General features: G+C 43.4%; 1 protein-coding gene and 1 long non-coding RNA gene across 3 annotated transcripts in view; one reads left to right on the top strand and one right to left on the bottom strand.

Annotated features, from left to right (window-relative positions):
* LOC149521924 (uncharacterized) overlaps window positions 1–13,203 on the bottom strand; it is a 29,912-nt gene extending 16,709 nt beyond the window's left edge. Inside the window, exon 1 of the long non-coding RNA XR_016347672.1 lies at window positions 13,069–13,203. This is a non-coding gene — a long non-coding RNA (uncharacterized LOC149521924). The remainder of the gene's footprint in view (window positions 1–13,068) is intronic.
* Window positions 1–25,077, top strand: part of ULK2 (unc-51 like autophagy activating kinase 2) — a 66,132-nt gene extending 41,055 nt beyond the window's left edge. Inside the window, exons 16-28 of one of the 2 annotated variants that reach the window (XM_075904648.2) lie at window positions 6,284–6,421; window positions 7,808–7,953; window positions 8,199–8,279; window positions 12,730–13,016; window positions 13,133–13,326; window positions 13,865–13,974; window positions 14,795–14,947; window positions 15,984–16,192; window positions 17,439–17,617; window positions 19,033–19,151; window positions 19,871–20,028; window positions 20,777–20,912; window positions 23,224–25,077. In XM_075904648.2, coding sequence (XP_075760763.2) covers window positions 6,284–6,421; window positions 7,808–7,953; window positions 8,199–8,279; window positions 12,730–13,016; window positions 13,133–13,326; window positions 13,865–13,974; window positions 14,795–14,947; window positions 15,984–16,192; window positions 17,439–17,617; window positions 19,033–19,151; window positions 19,871–20,028; window positions 20,777–20,912; window positions 23,224–23,291 — 1,978 coding nt within the window. In that variant the 3' untranslated portion in view covers window positions 23,292–25,077. The remainder of the gene's footprint in view (window positions 1–6,283; window positions 6,422–7,807; window positions 7,954–8,198; window positions 8,280–12,729; window positions 13,017–13,132; window positions 13,327–13,864; window positions 13,975–14,794; window positions 14,948–15,983; window positions 16,193–17,438; window positions 17,618–19,032; window positions 19,152–19,870; window positions 20,029–20,776; window positions 20,913–23,223) is intronic. The other variant, XM_075904649.2, reaches the window with a different exon arrangement.
* Window positions 25,078–25,586: the final 509 nt, after the last annotated feature.

Here is a 25,586-nt window from a genome sequence, read left to right as displayed (position 1 = left end):
GACATTAAAAGCAGCAATTGAGCTATAAAAAAAGGAGGCTGTTGATCAACTGGTACACTGATGTTTGCAGTGTTGGTCCCAGGATGAGAGACACTCAAGGTTGGTGAGGTAATATCTTTTATTGGCTCAACTTCTGATGGGGAAAGGGACACGCTTTCAAGCTACACATGAGAGGAAGACCTCTCTGTAACTTGAAAAGGTGTTACCTCACCCACCTTGTGTCTCTGGCCCGCTGCTGGCACGTTTCAGACATACTAGCGAATATCAACGTTCTTCAGTACCTTTGAAATCTGTGTGCTGATTACTTCTCTGCACAGAGACAATGGTTTATAATCCCTTTTTCTGTATGTGGAATTTTGCTTTGCACTGTACCTGATTTAAACATTCAAAACACTTTCCTCTGACTGACTGAGCACAGAGTTCTGGATAGAGCTCATCAGATGACGATGTTGACAAATGGCAGTTCTTTTTTTTTTTTTTTTAACCTAGTGACATTTGGAAAATGGCATGTGTGCCTATGCTGCTATTAGTACTGCAACAGAATAATTTAATTTGTCATTTTTGGATGATTATCCAAAGAGTGACTGCAGATATTGACTGTTTCCTTTCTTATGCTGATGTTACAGGAAGATGATACTGCATTTTTTTGTTTGTTTAGAAATGTTTGTCCTAAAAAGAGAAGTGTATTGCTTTGTGCTGAGCATAGTGTTTTGCAAGTCTGCTGACTTATGGACTGTTAAATAGAAAAGATGGAGCTTATACCAGTTAACCAGAATAGCTGATTATTGAAGGACTTTTAAATCTGAGTTGCTTTGTATGCAAAATACTGTAAATAGATTCTAAAAGTCTCTTTATTATCAATGTTAATTGACGTTATTAAATTTCCACATTGGTATTGTGTCTCAGCCATTTATTTGTGCTGGCTAGAAACAGGTGTTTGGTATCCCAGCAACAGATTTTTTAATTACTGCTTGATCAAATTTTGAATGACTAGGTTTGATTACTGTAGCTGACCTGGTATCAGGTGACTGAAGAATATTGAGTTGCTTTGGATGGAGTTTGTTGAAAGGGGGGGGGGGGAGAGAGATTACTGATGGTTAAGATATTTTGGTTTTATACAGTTCAAACTACAAGACAATGTTGTTTTTCAAGCTGAGAAATAATCATTTAAAGTTAATTACAATTAAGCTGCATGGAGAAATATTTTTTTCTGATTAACAGATTAATTTTTCTAAATGGCATAACTATCTGAATCAAACCAAGGGTTGGACTTTGGGTTGAGGCTTTCACAGCTCTTCAAGAATAGCTTTTGTTTCTTCAATAAAATGACAGCCAGGGAAATAGGTCACAATGTTGACTTTAAATGACTTTGTAGTTAACACTCAGGAGATGAAAAAGAGGCAACTCACTTTTTGTTAGGGCTAAATGAAGAACTTGCTGTGCAAAGGCCAAGTAAATAAACTTTTCCCAGAGAGCGAGGTTGGGTGGGGAGAGAACTTCACTTAACGCAGCACCATGACCTGAAGTGTCTGCATAGCCGTCCCCTGCTACTGCTTCAACTATAGCAGCTGCTGCTCAGAATTTAGACATGGGACATCTGCTTCTTGGCGGTGCCCCACCATGCCACTTGATGCCTTTGTGCAGATTCTGTCTGTTCAGCCTGCCCTGTGCGCACAGAAACGTTAGGCCCTTTCATTCAGCATGTGGCCCTTAAAACTGTGGTTTCATTAGTGCCTTTGGCAGATTCACCACTGCATCAGACGAGGTCCAGAATACTGTAATTGTTGCAGATTTCACAAACTTTTTAAAATATGAGCTGATGTTCTGCAGCCTGATGAGGCTGCCAGAAAAGTGTTGACGGAGTATTATCTGCTCAAATGTGCTCCGAACAACTCCTGGATTAATAACAGCATCTAGTTACTAAATAGCAGCAAGAAGATTCACTTTTCTCTGTCATTAAGGAAGCACCATCCCCAGGGAAGTGGCAGACCATGTTATGTAGGAGGTATTTTCACAACAGTTTTATCCATTTGTTTTGCCTTGTGGTGTTAGAGTAACGCAAGTCATGAAATCCATAGTCAATGGGAAATTAGTGCTATATAAGGAAGCAGTATTTCATATAATGGAGTGGCAAAGTAATGAATGTGGCTGTTCCAAAATAATATCAAGAATCCAGATTTCAGTAGAACCAAAGCCAAGCAGTGTCTGTGGTGACTGTGCATTTCCTCCAGCTTCAGCAAAGTGGGTAGGGAAAAACTGCTTTTTTGTCAACTTCTGTCTGCCACTTCCTTTCTCTGAGAGGGTGAATTTTTGTGAATAATTAATAACTTGGCACTTGTGCTTTCAGCTTTCTGTTATACTGACTGCTCCTTCACTCCATCACTGAATCTTTCTTCCCATGATTTGCTATAGCTCTTTGGAGGAGCTTCTCATTAGACTGGAACATGGGTGGTGGAATAGCTCAAATCAAACTATGGAGGGAGAGAACAGAAGATTCAGCTGGAATAGAAAAATAGCTCTGAGTTCTTTTGAAATTGACTAGTTAGGGTGGACCCTTGCTCTCTCGAGTTAGTTTCCACACAGGAGTGCACAGATGTGCTTTCCTCCTCCAGTTATCTTTGATTCTGTTCCTCTATGTGTTACTTCCCCTTTCCTGTTGCTGCTTGCTGTTGCATTCTTTCTCTTCTCTCTCCATTCTGTAAAATTCATTTGTGGGCCCTACCCCACATATGCCCCTATCGCTCCTGCTGCAGCTCATAGGCTAAATTCCCGGCAAGGAGGAGAGAGGCTGACTTCTGCTCACATGATCATGAAAGTACCCATTCAGTTAAGGATACAGGTTTTTTTGTGATTACACTGAGGTGGTCGTGTCTCCTATTCTACTTGAGTGTATTTTGTCATCCGGTTGTCTATAGCTGGCTTCTAGAAAGAAATGTTGTGAGCTGAATGGGACGCAGGCTAGTACCAGTACGTGAAATAATCTGCTGGATTTTCATTTTCTTGGTATGTAAAACTCGCTTAAGAATTTCACTTTATAAAAGTTGAGAAACCAAGATGGAAAAGAATGGGAGTATTGCTTTGGCAACAGAGTTAGCCAAAGGAAATACATTCTAGAATATTGTGTCCTTTGGCATATATGTATCAATTTCCTCAATAGGGGCACGTCTAGACTACACACGGCTTCCAAAAGAAGATAAGCAAATTTGACTCGAATTTGCATATCATCTTCCTTTTTTTTTTTTTTCCCCCGGGAAGAGGTTTTTCCGATGTTTGGCCAAATGTTGGGGAAAAAACCTCTTTCGAAAGCTCCCTGTAAACCTCCTTGTAGGAGGAATAAGAGGGCTTTCAAAAGAGGGGGGTTTTCTGACACATTTGGCCCTGTGTAGTTGGGCCAAATATCAGAAAAGTCTCTTCTTGGGGGAGGGAGGGGAATGGAAGAGGTTATGCAAATTTGGCTCAATTTGCATATCTTCTTTTGGAAGCGGCATGTAGTCTAGATGTACCCTAGCTGAATAACCCTTTGTTTTTCTCTTGTACTGTGGTTAGTAAAATTCAGTCAAGTGTGAGATTTGTTAGTCTAGAACTCCAGGTCTTGCTTCCTCAGCGTGAAAGCATTGGACTTATGGGAATGGAGGACATCATTGTTCCCTGTAAGCTGTGTGCTTGTGGAGCCACTTGGGAGAGATTCAGATGCCGCCCCACTGATTAGCAGAGCGCCCACAGCTAGGTTTTGTGCTTCTGTTGGTGGTGCACATAAAATATTCCGCACACGGATGGGAAAAGTCTGCACGTGGATGGAAAGATATGGGGGAACACTGGAGGTCATTCTTCAAAATGCTATACAAAATTTGGTGCATTTAAGTAGTTTGTCAGCTGAAACAGAATATCTAATACATGCTGGCATGTTTTACACCAGCAGTGGGCAATAATTTTTGATAGTGGGGGGCAGGGAGAAACACTCCAAGATTTTGGAAAGTGGTCGAGAGCTGCACTCTTCCATGATATTAATGGAGGAGGTGCAGGGTCTGGAATGGTGATTGGGTGCAGAAGGGAGCTCGGGGTGTAGGAGGGCATGTGAAGTCTGAGAGGGAGTTTGAGTGAAAGAGATAGTTGTGACCTGGAGCACAGGATTGAGGTGCAGGGGTTTCGGTTGTGACCTTTGGCAGAGGATTACAGTGCAGGGGTTTCAGTTCTGATCTAGGGCAGGGGATGAGGTGCAGGGTCTGGGATGGGGGTATGGGCTTCGGAAGGGGGCAGAGGGTTTGGCTTTTGTGGGGTGGGGAGGGCAGGGGGCTGGGTGCCAGACGCAGGATCTGGCCGGGAGACTTACCTGTGAGACTCCCAGCCAGCAGCCCAACACGTTTCTCAGGCAGGAGCCTGCCATGCCCTGCCCCCACACAGGCTGCAGAGCCTGTGGGGAGGGGTACTTCGTGCACTGCCCGTCCTTGAAACAGATGGACCTCATTGGCCAGAAACTGACCAATGGGATTGTGCTGGGAAAGCAGCAGTAATGAAGCATCACTCCCCTTTCCCCCTGATCAGTGTCTGAAACACAAAGGGCAGCACAGCAGCTGCTTTTCTGAGCAGTGCGCGGGGGCGGGGCAACGAGGGGACTCTACCTGAAGCTCCCTGCTGTGTCCGCAGGTTGGATCTGGTGGCTTGGCGGGCCGGATGCAGCCCACAGAAGGGCTATGTCTTCACTCGCGGCTTCTTGCGAGAGTAATATGCAAATGAGGCTAAGCGTGGAATATCGCCAAGCCTCATTTGCATACCTAATGAGCCACCATTTTTTTTCAGAAGACGCTCTTGCGCAAGGAGCATCTACACTGTCCCTTATTGTGCAAGAAAAACCCTCTTGTGCAATGCCGTTCTTCTTGAAAAGTAATAGGTGTCACGGCATTGTGCAAGAGGGTTTTTATTGCGCAAGGGGCAGTATAGACGCTCCTTCTTGTGCAAGAGCCTCTTCTGAAAAAAATGGTGGCTCATTAGGTATGCAAATGAGGCTTGGCTATATTCCACCCTTAGCCTCATTTGCATATTACACTCGCAAGAAGCCACGAGTGTAGACATAGCCAAGGTGTTTTGCTCAGGCCTATTTTAAACAACAGTTACCCAAAGAGAAGCATGAGAGAGCCAAGGGAGACCGCATTTAAGAAGAAAGGAAGACCTTAAAGAGGACACACAGATCTCACTGGGTTTAATTTAAAAAAAAAAAGCAGCTTTTAATAGGTTTAATATTGGGTATTTGTAGGTTAGCTTTTCTACTATCCAGTACAAGATATCAATCAATTTTTAATATAAACAAATACATTGATATTAAATATCAATCCTGTTCTAATATATAATCACATGGTGCTTATAAAAATGATTTGATTGCAATCCTTCTGGGTTTTTTCCTGCCTGAGATTAGTAGTGTGTATGAGGGATCAGCTAGAAAACCTTGGTATTCCTCAGAGGAGTCTTATAATTTGAATTGTGCTTGTTATGTTTTTATTTAAAAGTGGTAGTAGCTGGTTAAATTCTTCTCCTAGAGAAAGTTGATCCACTTATCGAAACAAATTTTGAGAGATAGTCAAGTCGTGACACTTGTTAGCTGAAGAACACACAGCTCATCTGTAGCTTTATTAAATGCTTTACTGTTCAGGTAGTCAAGTATCAGAGGGGTAGCTGTGTTAGTCTGAATCTGCAAAAGCAGCGAGGAGTCCTGTGGCACCTTATAGACTAACTGAAGTCTATAAGGTGCCACAGGACTCCTCGTCTGTTCAGGTAGTGTTTTGGTCGTTTTCTGCACATAGGAGTTGGTTATGTAACTTGTTTTCTTTTTGTGAATTCACAATATCTCTTGGGAAATCTCTGATTGTGCCTTAGTAGCTTTTGTAAACATTCCAGTCAGTTTTGCACTTGAACTTCCTGTTCTTTACACAGGGGGTTTTCCTAGAACCACGTTGTTTTGAAAGATAGTGAACAGAGGCATCTGATTGGGAGGAATGGAGTTCTGCTGATCTGTAGACTTTGTGTTGCAAGATTGATTCTTCCGGTCAGCGTTGCAGTTCTCTGCACTCTGTAAGAAAAGCTTATTAGTGGCAAACTGGCCTTAAGCTTGCTTTGTAAGCAGTTGAGCCAAACTTGGATAAACTGCAGACTCAGTTGCCTACATGCTCTGAAAAACGGGAATGTATTTGCCTATTCCTGAGATTTTTCTCTAAATACGGACAATGGTACAAATTAGTGAGAGACCCACTTACCAGCGGTCATTTCCTCTCTCAATACCTTCCAACTTCAGACCGTGTCAGCCTCCAGTGTCCCCACGCAGTGAAACGGCTCCTATTCCGGTTCCCACTCAGTTACGGAATTATCAGCGTATAGAGCAGAATCTCACCTCTACAGCCAGCCCCAGCTCAAACCCCCATGGATCACCGAGGTGAGTTGTTCCTCTTTTTTTCTCCTGGCCTTCATTTGAATTTATACGCTATAAACATGTCCTGCTTTCTTGCATAGTAAATTACTGCCAGAGTTATTACTAAGCTGAATTATACAATGCGTTAAGTGTTTTGCACAGGAGTATTCAAAACAGCCTGTAGAATGAGTACAATGTATGTATTCACCACAATGTGCAGTTAGACGGCTGGCTGTGGTGAGTTTTTCAATAAAGCAGAAGTAAAAAAAACCTAGAATATCTTGGTTTATCCATTCTAAAATGTTTCCAAAGGAAGGGAAGGGATGGATTTTTGCTCGCTTGGCCTTCTTTGTATATTCCATAGCATGATGTCATCCACTGAAATGTCAGTAATAAAACCAGGCAGAACTTATTTCACAAGTTAATGATAGGGTAAATGCAGGCATTGTATTACAACATCAAGGGAAAGATGATGGTATGTGTATGTATTGGTGCTTCATAATAATAAAAAGCTCTTCTTGCAAATTAGACTTGCTGCTTCCTGCCCCACTCCCAGATTTTCAGTCTTTGTCCTGTATTCTACCACGCCTTGGGCGTGGAACAGAAACTGCCCCCTTTCACAAGCTTTGGTTTGAATAAGGGAAATGCAGCTATCACAGATAGGTCCCTGGCTTTTCCTTCTCAGCTTCTTCCTTTCTGGTCCTCTAACAATGGATTGTTCTGCTTGTTTGCTGATTAACTCTGCCACAAACTTAAGGACTATTGCAGTGTGTGCGCGGGATCTCCAGTCTGTACAGCCCATTAATTTTATTTGTGTCCTCTGGAGCCAGAACCTTAGGTTCAAGAGGCAGATTACTTGAAACTTAATTGATTTAGTTTTTGTTTTTAAAACTAAAACCATCTGGACTTTTCACGAGTTCTGATTGTGAGGCTATACTGCTGCAGTTTGGCAAGGGCCTTACTTTGTTTTTAATAACTTGTTCCCAACAGCTGAGCCACATACCAGGCCCAGTCCTTCAAACTCTTCTGATGGGTATATTCTAAACTCCCTTTCCCTGCCTTAATGATCAGCATTGCTGCTGTTGCCTGCTTTCCCGCTCAACTGTGCATGCAGCGATGGGAGTTCACAGGGGTTGTGGGCTGGCTTACTTACTATTCCAGCTAGTGTCTGAACTGGTAAAACAAGTTGTCTAAAGGTAGGGAACATTTGCCCTAAATAACGTCTAATTTGTAAGAGATTATGGCAGTGTCGAGTTATAATTCCACTTTATGACCAAAGGATATAAAATGCTGTTTATTTTTGGTATGGAGGGTTCCATTTAAGGCTCATTAAAATCACATTTGGATAAGCTTCTATTTCATGTGTTTCCCTAAAACGTCAAGTGCTTGTTTTGGGTTTGATCTCTTTAGATCTGCAGTGGTAAGACGGTCTAATACCAGCCCCATGGGCTTTCTGAAAATGGGCTCCTGTTCTCCGGTACCAGCAGACACTGCACAAGCGGTTGGACGGCGGCTGTCCACGGGGTCTTCGAGACCGTATTCTCCTTCACCATTAGGTAACCCCACCCATCAGTAGATAATGAGGGGAGGTATATGAGGAGGCAAAGCTTTGACATGAGCGTATCTGGTAAAGTCAAATCTAGTCCATTTAGATTTCATTTGCGGAAGTGGCTCGATGAAGTGATGGTTTGAAGAGAGCATGTTTAAAAGAAGGCTGCCGTCTCTCGTTCTCATACAGTTTTCCTTCCTTCACAAGTAAGGTAGAAATGCAAACTTACATTCTTGCATTTAATTTGCATAGTGGGAACCATACCTGAGCAGCTTGGGCACTGTTGCTGTGGTCAACCTCAAGGGCATGAATCCAGGAGTCGAAACGCCTCAGGTGAGTGGCGTTAGGCTAAGTTTCTATTCACCATAGATCTGAAAGCACTAGACACAAAGGGTTTTATCCCCACTCCCTGGATGTGCCTCCATAACCTCAAGTAAGTCCTATTTGGAAAAGGTTCCTAGATCACCATTCTCCATCCCCCCAGAAACTGGGTTATCTCTGTAGTTCACAATATTAAAGAACAGCCCTTAATTTTGGTTTCCTACAGGTTACTGACCAAGAATGGAAATGAATTTGGAATAAAATCAGCACTAACCCACTTCTCAAAATGTGGCTGTGATTAATCTACATGTCATGAGAAATGGCAGCAAGAAATTTCAGTGGCTGTGTTCAACATTCCTAACTTCATTCCCTCAGGGAACTGACCAGCATCTCACATCAGTGTTGCTAGGCATTCAATAAACTTACTGTCTCATAAATCATTAGGGCATACAGGCAGCAAACAGAGAGAGGAGCAGATAGGGCTTTGTGATGGTTTATTTGATACCATTTAAGATGGATCCTTCCAATAACTTCAAAGGAGATACAGAAGGACTGCTCAAAACACACTGCACCCTTTCTGTCTGAGATTTTAACAGTGACTTAGTGACTTGCAAGCAGTGTTGTTCATTTCTCTCCTCCGCAAGGGGCACGTGTGTCTCAACTATCTAAAACGTTGGGTATCTTACTTTGAATTGAAACCATAGGGTTAGAATAGGGATGTTAAAGACTAGTCGACTCCGGAAATGCTTATTGACACCAACTAGTCGACTTCGGCAAATGCTTATCGATAGTCTCTTGACTAGTTGATATTCTCTCTTCTCCTCCACCCGTCCCCCGCTGCCTCTGACAGACAGCAAAGGGGTGGAAGGTAAACCCCAAGGTGGCTGCTGCACAGCTGATACGCGGATCAGCTGTGCCCCTTTAAAACACCGCCTCCGCGCATTTCAAAGTGGCAGCTGCCGTGGAACCTTGGGTTGGCTGGGGACTCCCCAACTGACCCTGGGCTCTTAGGGTACGTCTAAATTACATGCCTCTGTCGGCAGAGGCATGTAGTCTAGACGTACCCTTAGTGGCATGCAGTGTAGCATGGAGCCCAGGGTCAGTGGGGGGACTATGAGTCCCTTGCTGACCCCAGGCTCCATGACTTTGAAATGCACAAGAGCCCCCACTGGGGACTCTTGTGTGTTTCAAAGCAGGCATGCCACATGCAGCCTGGAGTCAGCAGGACTTCCCACTGGCTTCGGGCTGTACGGGGAGTTCCGCAGTCCTCCTCGCAGGGGCTCTTGTACATTTCAAAGGAGGAATGCGGAAGTGCCTATCGACTAGTTGACTAGTCAGTTAACTGTATTTTAACATCCTTAAATTAGAAGGGACCACAAGGGTCATCTAGTCTAATCTCTAGCCAAGATGCAGGATTCGGTGTGTCTAAATCATCCAAGACAAATGGCTGTCTAGCATCTTTTAACACTTCCAACACAGGAGCATCCACAACCTCCCTAGGCAATCTGTTGCATTGTCCTACTGTTCTTCCTGAGATTAAATCTGGGTGTAGTTAAACTCTTTAAATGTTCAGTTGTGCTGTTGAAAATGTTTTGTTTACTTGAAACTTGGTTTCCCAAAATTGCCCAACTTGTAGGACAAAGGTAGCAGTCTGTGTGAAATGAGTTCCATGTCCACTGTGGTTCCATATCACAAAAATAACCAGTATTCATATTAGCAGTCTTCACAGAGGTCAGGGAATGTGATGAGGTTTCCAGACTGAAATAGACTCTTGCTTCAAAAGATGATCCTTCCTGTAGATGATTAAGCCACTTTATAATGAAGCTTACGCTTTGGTTGTACATGTCTGTTCTTGACTTAAATAGGGGTTTATAGGGCTGTTAATTTAATGCCAGGGACAAATTCACTTAAACATGTACCCTGCCGCATCTCAGTTCTTCTCTTTTTATAGCTTCTTGAGTGTTTAAATCTTTTATCTCTTATTAATGTCTGGTTAAGTCCTTTTTCATATTTGACTAGTATCATTTCTTAGCATTGAAAGTTTATGGTATTTTTGATGGTAAAATACCATGAAATGCAATTTTCTGTCTTAAGCATTTAAATGAGTATTCAAATTCAAAAGCCATGGAAATAATGGCTGCACAGAGATGAAGCAAAATACCGCTGCTTCTATTTCTGAAGAATTAAAAATGCTCTCCTGAATGTAGAGCAAGTATTAATTACGAAAGACGGAGAGCAATTTACAAAAGCATTTAAAAACTTTGAGCTCAGAAACCTCAGCCAACGGCTCTTGGAGTCTTGGATTTTTGAAGTGACAGATGATGCGTTTCTAAGCTGTGCAGCAGAAGAGCAAATTGACGTCAAACAAAACTGCTGGCTAAGAATTCAGAGGGAGAAACTGACATGAGCCCTCTGGAATTGTGCACAGGCAGGTTATTTCCGAAACAGTCATTGCTTAATGGAATGGAATCAAACTAAGGAAAGGTAGGTCACATTCATTTTAACTGTAGCTAATGTTGGCCTCATTAGGTAAGTAAAAGACTTGGCTAAATAATTACAGCCACTTCACTGCACGAAGTTGGCAGAAGGTTTAAGATGAGTGGTTTTGGAAGGACTGGTTTAAGAAAGAACCAGAGTTCTGTTGCTTTGCTTGCCTTCTAAGAAAAGATTGCCATTTTACTACACAATGTAGCATGAAAACCCACCAGAGATTAACCACTATAGCGTATTTTGGAAGTTCTGCAACTTGACTTTAAAAACGAGTGAAATTGTCAGCGCTTCACGTCAGAGGTGTTTAAGATCATGAAGAGGTGTGTGTTATTGGAAAGGCTGTGACCATAAGACTTCAGCATTAGGTACTGACGTTTGGTGCATTATTTCATCTGAAGGATAAGATTTGGTGCATTATTTCATCTGAAGGATAAGAAAATGCCATCAGCTGTCAAGCTGTGTAACCAATGGAGTTGATAACTGGCCATTGTGAGTTTGAAGCATGATATTAAAAACTAGTTGTGTGGGTGAATAAAGAAAAGTTATTTACTTGTTCCCATAATAGAAGAACTAGAGGACACCAAATGAAATTAATGGGTAGAAGGTTTAAAACTAATAAAATAAAGTTATTTTCATACGGTGCACAGTCAGCCTGTGGAACTCCTTGCCAGAGGAGGCTGTGAAGGCTAGGACTATAACAGAGTTTTAAAAAGAGCTAGATACATTCATAGAGGTTAGGTCCATAAAAGGCTATTAGCCAGGGGATAAGGAATGGTGCCCCTGGCTTCTGTTTGTCAAAGGCTGGAGAAGGATGGCAGGAGACAAATTCCTTGATCATTGTCTTTCGTCCACCCCCTCTGGGGCACCTGGCATTGGCCACTGTCGGCAGACAGGATACTGGGCTAGATGGACCTTTGGCCTGACCCAGTATGGCCGTTCTTATGTTCCCATCAGGAACACTTAAAATTTACAGCATCGCATTTTAATGATCCATCTGGTGCTTCAGCTGCCCAGACAGAAAAGAACTCCTTTATGAAGGGACGGGGCACCTGTTTGGGTGAAACTTTGAGAGAATACTCCCTACTCAAAGCTCCTTATTTAATCAAATGGGTCCGATATTCCTTGGTCTGGGTTTGACAAGAGAAACCTGACATTCGTGCCAAGGAGTAGACTTGTTTTGGGCAAGGACGGTTTTTAAGAAATATTCCTTTGGTGGAGGGTAGAAAACAAATCCAAATAATAACCTTTTGCATTACTAACAGAACAGGGTATCTGCATTCTATGAGAAACTATGAGATGAGTTGCCCTTTATGACTGGAAACTGTTTAATTAAACTTTAAAAAAAATAGGAAAAAATACTTTAAATTACCTCTGTGACTTATGATAAAAAATTATCCAAATAGGAAAGTCAGAAGGATGGGTCCCTTCCCCACTTCCTCTACATTTTTTTTTTTTAACTAAGCCATTTCCACGTTTAGTAATGTTAGGTTTGAAAGGCTTTCCTTTGGTAACTACTGTCATTGTTTAAAGTAACTTCTCAGTTATACTGTCCTAAAAACTGTTCCCTATTTGCAGTAGTGTAATTCATTGCTCTTTCTTGAACCTGGGCTGCTGGCTGCTGTAATTGAGCGTTAATCACATGTGATGCTGTACCTGCCGGAGTTGAACGTTTTGTTTATTATATGGCTCAACCCCACAGAGGTACAGAAGCAGCCAGTAGAGCTGTAATCTTGAAATCCTGTCCCTTCAGGAATTTGACCACATTGTGTACCACTCCTCAGAGTGCATTGAGCCGTTAGTCCAGACGCTGGAATTCTGAAGCCATTCCTCTTGCCTGCTGATGAACAAACCTATCTCACAACAAGATAAAACTCTCAGATAAATTTCAGAGTGGCTTCATGATGGATTTTTTCCCAGGGCTATTTTGAAGCCACTGCTAGCAGAATCACGCTTTCTTGGTGCCTCTCCCCAGGTTCTCCAGTACCACAGTCTCCGTCGCCACAGCCTCTTTTGATGGGAGCCAGGATGCAGAGTGCTCCAACTCTGACCGATATCTACCAGAACAAACAGAAGCTTCGAAAGCAACATTCAGACCCTGTATGCCCATCTTATGCCGGCTATGGGTATAGCTGCTCTCCCCAGCCAAGCAGGCCAGTCAGCCTGGGAACATCACCTACAAAACACATGGGATCATCACCTCGGAGCTCAGACTGGCTGTTTAAAACGCCATTGCCAACAATTATTGGCTCTCCCACCAAGGTGTGGTAAACTGAATTCTATCTGAAAACCATTGTTAAGATCTAGTGCTTACCTACAGCTGTTTCAGCATCTGAGAGTCCTCTCTTGCATGCTAACCAGAGTCGATGCTTATTTAGGCAACTGCTCCTTTCAAGATACCGAAGACTCAAGCGTCCTCAAACTTGCTGGCCTTGGTTAGTCGTCAGGGCTCGGCGGATGTCCCGTTGCAGTCTAAAGACATGGCTGACCCAAGGAACTTCACTCACTTCCATTCAACACAAGGAAATGAAAAACAGGCAGTAGAACAGCACAGCAAGGCTCCATTTGGCAGGTAGAAATCATATCTGTTTACAAACTGCAGACGTATAGGCATATCATTGTATTATTGAACTTCCACGCTGTTAGGAGACTAATTTCCTGTAGCGTGCAATTTATAGCCTGTGGTTTGTTTTGTGATCTCTCGCTGTGCAGACATTGGAGGTTAATGTATACCACGGAAACCTCACGTGCAGTGTAAAAAAATAGTGTTGACTTCCTGGACCTGTATAAGTTCCCTTTTATTTGTTTTGGTGATCTAATTTGGAGTTCTAGTCCTCACCATTAGCCTCTCGGTTTTAATTTCAGAATTCTGATAAACTTAACATGGCTAATCTTGATGTACCCTCTTAACCTCTGGGTTCTTTGCACCGTTTTTATTGTTCAGTTTTATTTCAGTAAGTCCATTTGCAGTAAAACTTCTGTAGTGTTGTTATGCGTCTGATGTCAGGAATTATCCGTGACATCGTCTATCACAAAGCCCGCCTCAGCTATGAGGGACAGAAGAGGCTGCACTGAGAATTTTTCCCATTGTCATTTGCTTTGCTGTATAGATCTGTCAGTACTGGGAAGTTGTCAGATCAGCAAGTGAAGACTGCCCTTGGAGGCCAGTTATATCAAGGCAGCACAGACAGCCTCAATACTGAGCGACCAATGGATACAGGTACAGAACAGATTAAGTCAGATATGATTGTAGTTTAGAGCCTACAGCAAAATCAGAATTTATCTTTACAGCCAAATGATCATTCCATCAGTGATAGGTATCTTTATGGACGTGCTCACTGGTTAGAGTGGCTGCTGCTTTACCAGCACTGATGTTGGTTTTGATAATACTTTGCCCCACATGTAAACTCGTCAAAAGATTTCTGCATGTGTGTGTTGAATGTCTCTATAAAGCACCATAGGTGGGGCACTGTCTGCAAATAGCAGCATAACTGAACTGTGTATGATCATTAGGTTTGGGTTTTTTTCCATTACTTCTATTGTAACTGCATTGTCTTATTCCAGCTTGTTTTCCCATGGAGGTTAGCTTGTCTTCTAAGGATAGTGACCATGCCTTTCCATAAAGCTGCCAACTAAGGACTAGTCACCAAGGGTTTTTGTAAACGAGGGGGCTATCTATGGAGGGGGGTGGGTGTGTGTGTGTGTGTGTGTGTGTGTGTGTGTCCTGCCTTGTTGCCTGTTTTTATTTTCTGTAGCATCTATTGCCATAGGTGCGAGCACAGTCTCCAGTTCTCTTCCCTTAGGAGAAGAGTGCAGTGCAAAAAGCAATTTTAGTTTCAAATGGAACATGGAAGGAATGCAAAAGCTAAGGGTGCTGTTTGTGTTCAGTCAGATGGGCCAGCATTGTTGTGACAGCAACTAATGCCACACTTCAAAGAGATGCTCCTTTTTCCCCAGCCTAGCCCAAAATCTGACTGTTTCAGAGAGTGCTGTACATTATTTCATAAGGACGAATATATCCTGTAACCCTTTTATTCCAGCTCCAGCAGGGGCCTGCGGAATTGCTATGGCACCTGCTTCCATGGGAACCGGAGCAAGTTCTAGGGCAGTAATGTTTACTGTGGGTTCCCCTCCAAATAATGCTACCCCTCCTACATGCACCCATATGGTCCTCAGAACGAGAACAACTTCAGGTAAGACACTCCAGAAAACAATGTATTGTTGGCTAATATGTAAGCTCTTTGGAAATGGGACCAGATTATTTGCCTGTGTTTGTAAGGTGCATCGCACAATCGGGCCTCAGGACAGTCCTGTAGCAAATGTTAAACAATAATCAAGACTAGAGAGAAATGTCAGTCGGAGGCCACATCTACACTACCGCAGGAGGTTGCCTTGAGGTATGCAACTTCAGCTGTGTGAAGAACATAGCTGGAGCCACTGTACCTTAGGTACTTATGTACCGTATGACTACTTATGGTGTCTGCACTGCACAGAGTCAATGGGGGACACTCCCATCAATTACCTTACTTTTGTCTGGGGTAGCATACCAGGGTAGACTGGACTGCACTGAATTTGGCGGGTCTTCATTAGACCTGGCAAATTGATCCACCAGTGCATTGATAGATCCTGGTTGTAGTGTAGATGTAGCCTAAATCTTCTAACTTCTCTGTACTTAACACAGGGGTGGGGCTGCTCCTTCAGCATTCCACAGTGTATATTTGTTGCTCTGTCCTTGTTTCAGACGTCACGTGTGATTGGTTGTTCCAAGATATACAAAATAGATTTTTAAACCTGTTTACCCTTCGGCGATGTACAGTGTGCAAGGAATAATGCACGAGGTTCGTAAGCATACTGGATTCCAGCATGCCTTAGGTGTGCCGTGAAAAATAGATGACAACAGGCTGAATGCCTTTCTCCACTTAAAATGGAGGTGTCCAGTAGATCTGCAGAAGGGTGTTTTTGTGAACTTCACCCTGCCTGTTGAATTTGACCAAGTACCTGTGGGCAGAATCCTGGTCAGCCAATCACTTTTCCTTCTCTCCATGCCCATTTTATAAATCTTCAGTAAGAAATGCTGCGTAGATGCTGGACAGACAATATAAAGCAAAGTGAGAAACTTCCCCTGATGAATTTGTGGTGACTTCTGCTTTATCCTTTGCCATCAACTCTAGCCCAGAGCTGTCAGATGGACCCACTTGTTGGACTGAATGTGTGTTGTTTTTCCTGTAGTTGGATCAAACAGTTCTGGAGGGTCTCTTTGCTCTACTAGTGGCCGTGTATATATGGGCTCCCCTCCCGGCATTTATATGGGCTCGCCTCCTCCTGGAGCAGAAGCAGCTCCAAGTCTGAAGTACATGCCTTATGGTACTTCACCTCCCAGCTTAGAAGGTTTTATCACTTTTGAAGCTCCTGAACTGCCTGAGGAAACATTAATGGAGGTACAGAAAAATAATGTTGTGTTCTGTTATGTTTAAAGCTAATAATTACTTGGAGAAACTGTCAAGGCAGAGCCTCGCCCTGTTTTTAATAGTTACCTCTTCACTAGACAATATCCCCTTTTAAAGCTTGAAAAATATCGGCTTGTCCTTTTCTAGCCGATGGATGGCTCTTCTTTGGCTCTCCTGTATTTGTTAGTTCGGCTACCCCTCTGATACTTGTATTTGTTAGTTGACACAGTGAGAGTCTCTGATTTGGTTTAACAAAGCTTTTAACCTATAGGACACTATTTCAGTGTCAAATCAATGTACGTATGAGCTGATGTAAGCCACGCCCCTTCTGGACGTGGTGGACTGTCCCATCACGTGGTACCGAAGGTACGTCTAGACTGCAGAGTTTTTCCAGGATACCGGAGATCTCCCAGAAAAGTTCTGCCGCGTCCAAGGAGCGCGTCTGCTTTTACAAGTCTATATACATGTATGATTTTGAACTTAGAAAGGACTGTAATGATTTCTGGCCCAGAGGTAGGGTAGAACTACAGTATATTGTTTCTGCAAAGATTTTACAACATCACTTCTAAGTTGTGATTTGCGCATTTTGGAACCTACTATTTTTCAGGTGGATTTTAGCGGGGCAATTTCTCAGCCAAGTAATGGGTCAGCAGTAGGGGAGGGTTTGGAATACAAATTTGTATGCCCAAATAGGAATAGTTGATTTTCAGTTGTAAATTATGCCAGTTCTTTAATGAACCTACTGATTCTAGAGCTGCATTTAAAAGCAGATGTTAAGCACTGAAGCTTTAGATCAACTCTTATTTCAAACCCCATATATGTTATATAATAAAAACTGAACACTTCTTTTGGCTTTTCCTACAAGTGCCTAGCATACCTGTAGCTGCTGATAAAACACTAATAAATAGATTATTAAAATATTTAATTAAAAAAAGGCCTTGAGTTCTTTGGCCACACTACAGATTAGTTTCACCAAACTTAGAGCCCAGCACCCTGACTGCTTTGGGCCTAGGTTGCAAGGTTTTAGAATACATCTGCAGCATGTTTAGATTTGTTTTAAAAGCGAGATAATTCCTCTTGATTCCCTTTGACCTAGTGGGTTCTTGTGTTCCTCTGTTGGCATTAATACTGTGTGTTGTATAACGTTGGCAAGATGCTAACTCATCCCCAGATTGGTGATATGCATTTGCCACATGGCCTATTGCAATTCTATTGTGTTCTCCTTTCTGGCTGACAGCGAGAACATACAGATACGCTGCGGCATCTGAACATGATGCTGACGTTTACAGAATGCGTACTGGACCTAACTGCAGTACGGGGCGGAAACCCAGACCTGTGCACCTCTGCAGTGTCGCTGTATCAGATTCAGGAGAGCGTGGTTGTTGATCAAATAAGCCAGCTAAGCAAAGAATGGGGGTAGGTATTTGGCTAAATAGTTGCTAGAATTACTGAATTTCAGATACACAGATCATTTGACTCAATCAATTAATTTATGACGATCCTTGTTATGAATTGACCTTTATGGAACGATTGGTGGCAATGTGAACAGTTGTCAACTGAAAAGCAAAAAGGCCAGTAAACTAGGGACATGAAAGGTTAACCGATAAGCATCACCCTTAACAGGTGATGTTAACCGGGGGGTGGGGGGCTGGAGCTGCTCACTGCCTGGGGTCAGAGGGCTACTCCAGCCATGCGGGGCCTGCTGCAGGCAGGGGTGCTCCTGCCTGTCCACAGCAGGAGGGAGGCACTCTAGCCCAGCAGGGCTGAAGCACCTCCTGCCAGTCCCCCTTCAGCCGGTTAACCAATTAAATGGAATGTCATATCCCTTCACTGCAGAAGGCAGAGGAAATACAGAAATGATCTGGCAGGTGAATAAGTAGGACACCTGAAAGAGGAAAAGTGGGGGCGGCGTTCCCTCAAATCTTTTCATGCACATATGGATTTTTTCCGTCCGTTGATGGAATAATTTTGGTGTACACCAAGGCAGGTGCAAATTTGCAGCACCAGTGGATACAAAAACCTCAGTTGGGCGGCATTTGAATCTCCTGAGCAGCCGCACAAGCACCCAGTTTACCGGAAACGCTAATGAGGGTGGGATTTTTTTTTTTCCCCCTCAACAGTCAGACAAAAGGAGGGCAAGGTTGGTGTCTGCCTGCTGGGAGCAGTGTTGTGCTTTGTCATGCGTAGGAACTGAGCCCCAGGCTATTGTCCCCCCCCCCCCCCCAGCTAAAGGGGAAAGGGAGCTCTTTCCATGACTCCGTCAGCACCATCTCTGCCTGACCAAGAGCAGTGGTACAGAGCTCCAGAGAGAGTCCCATCTCACCCTGCCAGAGAAGCAGCTCAGTCTCAATATGAAACCTTTAGAAATGAGGTGACCATGCTGGTGAGGGGAGTGGAAATCTGTCATTTCTCCTTTCCTGCAAAAAACCCCAATTAATGTGTGTGCTGGTCCCACCTGTTGGAATTATGAAAGTAACTCCTGGGGGGGTGTAGTGATTCTCAAGGGAAAAGACCAGCATCTGGAAGGACATTGGCCTGATGAAATTAACCTACAAACAATACATTGGGATTCTCCGATTTAGTACATGAAAGCACTGTTCATAAGTGGGCTCTCTCCTTCTGGCCAGAGAGATGAGTTCTCTCAACCATTGCTGCAGAGCACCAGGGTTACTTTTTAATTTTGGTACACCTGTTTCCTCGCTCGCCAGCAGTTACTTCCTGCCTGCCCAGAGCGTGGGGAGCAGTGTGTGTCCGATCAGGATCGGAGTGTCTATCTGTATTCAAAAAAGAAGAAAATCTTTCAAAATCAGCAATGCTAATTCTTTTTCTAGGCAAGTGGAGCAGCTGGTGTTGTATATGAAAGCAGCACAGCTACTGGCATCTTCTCTGCACCTAGCCAAAGCACAGATCAAATCGGGGAAACTGAACCCATCCAGTGCTGTTAAGCAAGGTATATGCAGCCATCGCTTGTAAGACACAGATAATTTCATTTCCTTTGCTTTTGAAATATTGACATTTAATTGGCCCATCACTGAAAAGACTTACATTGAGACATTCATCTCACTGTGGCCTGCACTAAGGAAACTCTGACTAAATCATCTGGGAAGAGAAATCCGCATTTTCCCAAAGTGGCTGTGTTTATTGTACTTCTAGAAAAAGAGAACTGCAGGCATAGAATTGCTTAACGACTATGACAAAAAGATGTTGACAGTTAGGGAATGGGTTGTTATTAACACAGGTTGAACCTCTCTGGTCTAGCAACCTCTGTGGTCCAGCATGATTTTAGTTAGCCGGATGTCCTTTTATCGTGGGTGTGGTCAAGTTTCTAACGATCTCGTACAGTTTTACAGCCACTAGTCCTGGCTCTGTGTTCTATGTTGTTGTTCAGCTCTAGTTTTACCCCTACATGTCTTCTAAGAGCCCAGTAAGCAGTGGAAGGGTTGGTAATGCTGCTAGTCAATATTGACTTCCCATGGTTCAGCAACAGCCAGGTCCTGAGAGTGCCGGACTAGCGATGTTCAACCTATATGAAGTGAAAATGATTCGAGATTCTGACAGCAAACATAACACAGCAGATGGTAAAATAAAACTATAAACAGACTGACTTGATTAGAAAGCAAACATCTAAAGTTGAATTTAAATGTTTAACCTTCTTAACACTTTCTCCAGTTGTCAAAAGTCTGAATGAGCGATACAAATTCTGCATCGCCATGTGCAAGAAGCTGACAGAAAAGCTGAATCATTTCTTCTCTGACAAGCAAAGATTTGTAGATGAAATCAACAGTGTAACCGCAGAGAAGCTCATCTACAACTGTGCTGTGGAAATGGTAAATCGATCCTTTCACCTAAGCAGTCAAACTGGGTGATGTGGCCTCTCGCATTCCTCTCTAACCTGATACCGCTATATGTGTGTCCTTAATTCCCTTTGTGCCAGGGTTGATGTAATCTTCCCCCAGATCATTTTTAAAGTTCTAGCTGACACAGTTGCTCTGAGGTTTTCCCACACATCAGCAGGTTTTGTATATAGACACTACAAAATTCACTGCTAAGCTACACAATCCATGCTGGGACTCTGTCTGCTGGAGTTTCACATTATAAAGCTTACTGATGCATACAAACAGAACACAAATAGCTTTCTAATCAATTGGTTTTAGTTTAAAAAGTTTTCATGTTTGGGGGCTCATGTGTTGGAGAAGTGTTGACAGGTTTATTACAAAATAAAAATGTTAATAAAGAAACACCAGGAAGAGGGGTCTGTGTATCTAACAAGTTTTGAGTACACAAATATCTGTATACATGAGTAGTTAGTATTTGAAATGTAGGTATATTCGGTACCATGCTTAAGAGTAAAGAATCATAAAGCATTTCACAGTCTGTATATGCAGGACTCATTTCACCTAATGTCCCATAACTTCAATTATAAATGATAAAAACCAGACCAGTTTATTTAAGGTGCAGATGCCTGGTTAAATTAACATACACAGAGTGACGCTCATTTATCAGTGAGGTCTGAGACAACTTTTTATAACCGTATTTAGAACAGTTCATATAGCAGATGCTAATAAATGCTTCCAGGTTCAGTCAGCAGCACTAGACGAGATGTTTCAGCAGACTGAAGATATAACATATCGATACCACAAAGCAGCCATGCTGTTGGAAGGACTGACTAAGATACTACAGGACCCTGCGGATATCGAAAACGTTCACAAATGTAAGTTATTTTGGTGAACGTATTTTGTGTATCTTGTAGTGACTGAAAATTTTAGAGAGAGCTGCTGATGGTTAAACCTTGATCCTCTCAGAATGCAGGAGGTGTGTCTTTACTATGGAAACGGCAACATCTGGCAGTAGAGACCAGAATAAAAAGGCCTGATATCTTGGGCAAAATCCTGGTCCATGGGAGCTTTGTCCTTCACTTCCGTAGAGCTAGGATTTCACTTCCAGTGTTGTTTGCCAATCCAGGGCAGTGCATAAAAAGCCTCTTCGCCAGGCAGGTGCTGCTGCGTCTCAAGGCACAAAGCCCTTTGCAGTCGCAGAAGCTAAGGATACGATGAGGCTGGTAATTGGGTCAGTAAGTCAATACAATTTGTATTGACTACACGATTTGTCGGTAAGGGAAGGCGCAACCCCCACTGCGGCTCTGCAGTTTAAATGTACAGTAAAGTCTCTATTATCCAACCTAAACGGGACCAGAGGATGGTCGGATAACCGGAAATGTCGAATAATACGGACAGTGCTGGCTCGTGGTGGGGCGGGGGCCCAGTGCGCTCTGGCCGAGGGGCGGGAGCAGAGCAGCAATAGTGGGGGGGGGGGGGCCTCCCAGGCGGGCTGCACTCTTTGTCTCGGCAGCAGTTGGCATGTGTGCTGCCTCCTCCCCAGCGGATTCCAGATGCTGTGTCTTCGTGAGGGGCTGCGTCCTCCCCCTTCCTCTTCCTCCCTACTCCCCCATGCCGCCCAGATGTGCCCAAGGCCCCGGCGCACCTGCCTCTCCTCAGCTCGGTGGCGGCAGCCCTTCCGGAGGCGCCACACACACCCTACCCCTCCCCTTCCCTTCCTGCCTTGGCCTGGAGGGGCGAGCCCCCGGACTCCCCCCTTGCTCCAGCTGGGAGCGCTCCACAGCAGGGCGGCTCCCTCCCTTCCCCTGCCCCCCAGCCCACAGAGTTTTGGAAGGGGAAAGTGGATCCGGGCCCACTCCTAAAAGCAAAGCCGCTAACACAGCAGGATGGCCAGGATCGGGCCACGAGCGGGGCACAGGCCCAGCACACCTGAACGCCGGGCGAGCCTGCAGTGCGAGCGTCAGCTGCCCCAGGCATGGGGTGGGGAAGGTAAGGTAGGGGAGCCCCCGCAGACCTGCCAACTGGAGCTCCTGCCTAGCCCTGGAAAAAGGGAAAGCAAGGCCATTGTGGTGTGAAGCGTCCCTGGAGCCCCTTGTCATCACGTGACGGGCGGCACCATCGGATAAAACAATGTCGGATAAGTGAAGGTCGGAAAATCGAGACTCTACTGTAGTAAGAGCCGGGTGTGCAGGCAGCCCAGCTCCTCCTATATTTAAACTGCAGAGCTGCAGTGGGGGTAGCTCCTGGACCTGGCACGGACTAGGACTGGGCCAGGCTTGCTCAGTCCTGGCTTGCGTGGGATCTAGTAGCCCCTATCCACAGGGGGGTCCCAGCTGGGAACTGGGACATCCCCCGCCCCCCACAGACGGGCTGCTGCCGGAGCAGCTTCCTCTGCCTTTCTCCTCCCGCACTACTGCTGCCTCTAAGATGCAGCAGCAAGGGGGAGGCAAGCAGCACCAGGGAGAAGCTGCTGGGGCGAACTGCCTTTTAAGCAGGCTCCTCCCAGCACCAGCTCCTGCTCTCCCCTCCCTCCCCCTTGCTGCCTCTGATATATAGGCAGTGGGGGGAGGGAATGCAAATGGACATCTGAACTACTCTGGTCTATCCCTAGCAGAAGATATTGCTGATGGCAGACACAAGACTTTAAAACATAAGAAATCAGAGGAACAAATCTACGTTCCCAAAGTGGAACACTGGGGAAACGAAGGACAAAAGTAGATTTGTAACACAGTAAACGTAAATAGTAAATCCAAAGGATAAATGCTGGACTTCTGAAACAAGACTAACAGTGGGTAAAAACCCTGTCCTGAGTGTAGAGTGTAACTTTCTTAATAAAATCCTCTGAATGCAGATCAGCTTTCTTTGGCTGCTGTGTATTACCTGCCTTACATATTTAACTCATGGGATAGATATCTAGAGTGCAAGATGAGCACTTGTATTTAAAATATACCCTAATATATGTAAATGTGTGTGTTCATTATTAGGCAGAGCCTTTAAAAGCAACAAGCACTAGGGAGCTGGCTGTTTGGATGGCTTTCAAATGCTCATCCTTAAGCTGATGTTGCTACGTAACCATAGACGGCATGTCTGTTTTCATGCAATGATTTTATTCTTTCTGCATTGACTTGAACGTGTGCTTGACGTGTTCACAACTTGACTGTACTTTATCTTATGTCTTGTTCTCAGATAAATCTAGTATTGAGCGACGTCTCTCAGCACTTTGCTATAGCACAGTGGCTGTGTATGAACAGTAGCAGTACCCCCAGGACCATGTGGTGTGAACACAAGGGACCATTCATGTACTTCTGTTTTTTGCTGCAGCTTAATTGTTGTCATTTTCCCACTACCCTGTGGAAGACAGTTTTAAAAGTTCTGTGGTGACTACCAAAGAAACAGCGGTAAATTCAAAGAGGAAAAACTCCAAAAGTGTACAACCTTTATAGAAAACCTGCCTTACTGATAAAGTCGCTTGTCCTTTGTTCCTCCTAACAGCAGAATTTAAAAGAAATTGGTCTTCACGTTTCTTACTCAACTTTGTACACATACTTTTAACTACAGTGATCAATTTTATTTTCCTTATTAAGGACTATTCAGAATGGATCCTTTTCCACAATGTATACAAAGCTGTGTTTCCATAGGGAGATTCCACTCACAGGTTGTGGAAGACTGTTTTCTAATTGCCAGTATCAGACTGTTGAATGAAGGTACAAAATTCCAAATGCATAAACCTGCAGTTTGAATCTTTTGTGGCTTAGCTTGCTTGCATTCGAGCTCACATCTTTTAAAGACAGCTCATCAATTAATAGGGGAAGCGCAGGAAGTAAGCATCTTTTAAAGAAGAGGAGGAAGAGATCAGTGGAAGAAATTTTTCTCCATCTCTTCAAAATCCTTAGTTTTTATCAGTTGATGTGGCTACAACTTGATGCACTTCTTCCAAAACTTTTTGTATTGCACTAATTTACTAAAGCAACTGTACATTCATATTTGAAGAACTATTAATTTAAAAAGAGAGAGAAAAGGCACAATGGACTTTGCTGAACATTTTATTTCAGTGTATATAAATCCTTTTCAGAATTTCAAATGTAGCTTCTAGAAGACTTTCAGAAAAACTGTAAAAACTTGTATTCATGTGAACCTTTCCATTTTACACCTATTTGTCCAATACTTGAGTAACTACTGCTACAGGTTTTCTCAGTAATAGAAATGTTTTGAGTTGCTGGTCGTTTGCTTTCTATATAGGTTTGGTTGCATCTTTTTTTTGTGCATGCAGAATGTGCATTATTGCTTGTAATCTCTGTGAGTATAACACCACCTCTCTATATTCTGTTTGTTGGACAGTATTAAAACAAATACTGTAAACTGAGAGGCTCTGTTAGGAGCCGCGAGAGAATAGAAATAAGGTTGGCAATTGGGATGCTGATTTATTGATGTGGGATTTCTACATACAGTGTGTGAAAAATCAAGGTATTTGTGTGTGCATTTTTAGGGAGAGATGAGAAGCTTCCCAAAGCATCCTAGGCACTTACCATTTCAAGCCTCCCTTCAGAGCATCAGGACAGCAATTCACAAAGTATTTAGGCAGATCAACTTCTCTGGAAATGGTTCCTATGTTTTACTTTTGGAATTTTTCTTTTTGGTTACTCAACTGCTTGAATACTTGAATAAACCATTCTCCAGGACAAAAATCCCACTTTAATCCTCTTTCAGATGCTGTGGTCTGAACTGTTTGACGAAGTTGTACAGTTGTCATGCATCAATATTGTTTTAGTGTACTGATAACCATGTGTTTCCTTTACTTTGACAAAGTAATGTACTTTTACCCTTATTTATCTGTATGAAATTCCAGCAGTTAATTTGAAAGTGTTTTATTTATATAATGTTTGTATTTTTAGGTCTTTAATACAGTGTTTCTACCTCTCCTTTGTAACTGCATGCATTATTCTTGAAACTAGGTAATAACTCACTGAACTGTTGCATAATAGCCTTTTTATTATGGCCTGTATAAATGTATATTCAGGTAAAATAAAGACTGACACCAGATGTGTTTCTATGGTACAATCTTAGTTTGTATCTTGCACTAGAATTGGGAGCGGCTGTAGTCAAAAACTCTGCAGTATTGGCTAGGGTTTCAGTCAAGGATGTACAAGCCCTGGCGTCTGAACTTGTGGCAGAGGCATGTTGGCAGAGCAGTGTGAGGGATCTTGCATTGCTGCTTGCGTTCAGCTGCTTTGGTGACAGTGGTCTCCAAGAGGAACTGTGCTGAAGTGAACTTTCCTTAAAACTGCTCATCCTGGTTTTTTTTTTTAAATGCCAGGATACGAAAACCAAGATGCTAATCAGATTTCTGCACAAGTGCTGGAAATACGTCAGTGAGATGCCCGTTAATTGCCTCCAGCAAGGAGACTGTGTTGGGAGTTGCTAGAAGCAGCTGATGGACGGGCTAGTTCGAAATGACACTTCTTCCAGCGCAAGTTAGACCTTTCCAGTGTGCCACTGAAGCGCCTTCCCCACTTGGGTGTGGAGGAGTAGCTGGGGAAGGGCTGTTTTGT

Source organism: Pelodiscus sinensis, chromosome 21, assembly GCF_052426305.1.
Source record: "Pelodiscus sinensis isolate ZL-2025 chromosome 21, ASM5242630v1, whole genome shotgun sequence".
Lineage (NCBI taxonomy): Eukaryota > Metazoa > Chordata > Testudines > Trionychidae > Pelodiscus > Pelodiscus sinensis.
This window is presented reverse-complemented; position numbering and strand designations above follow the sequence as displayed.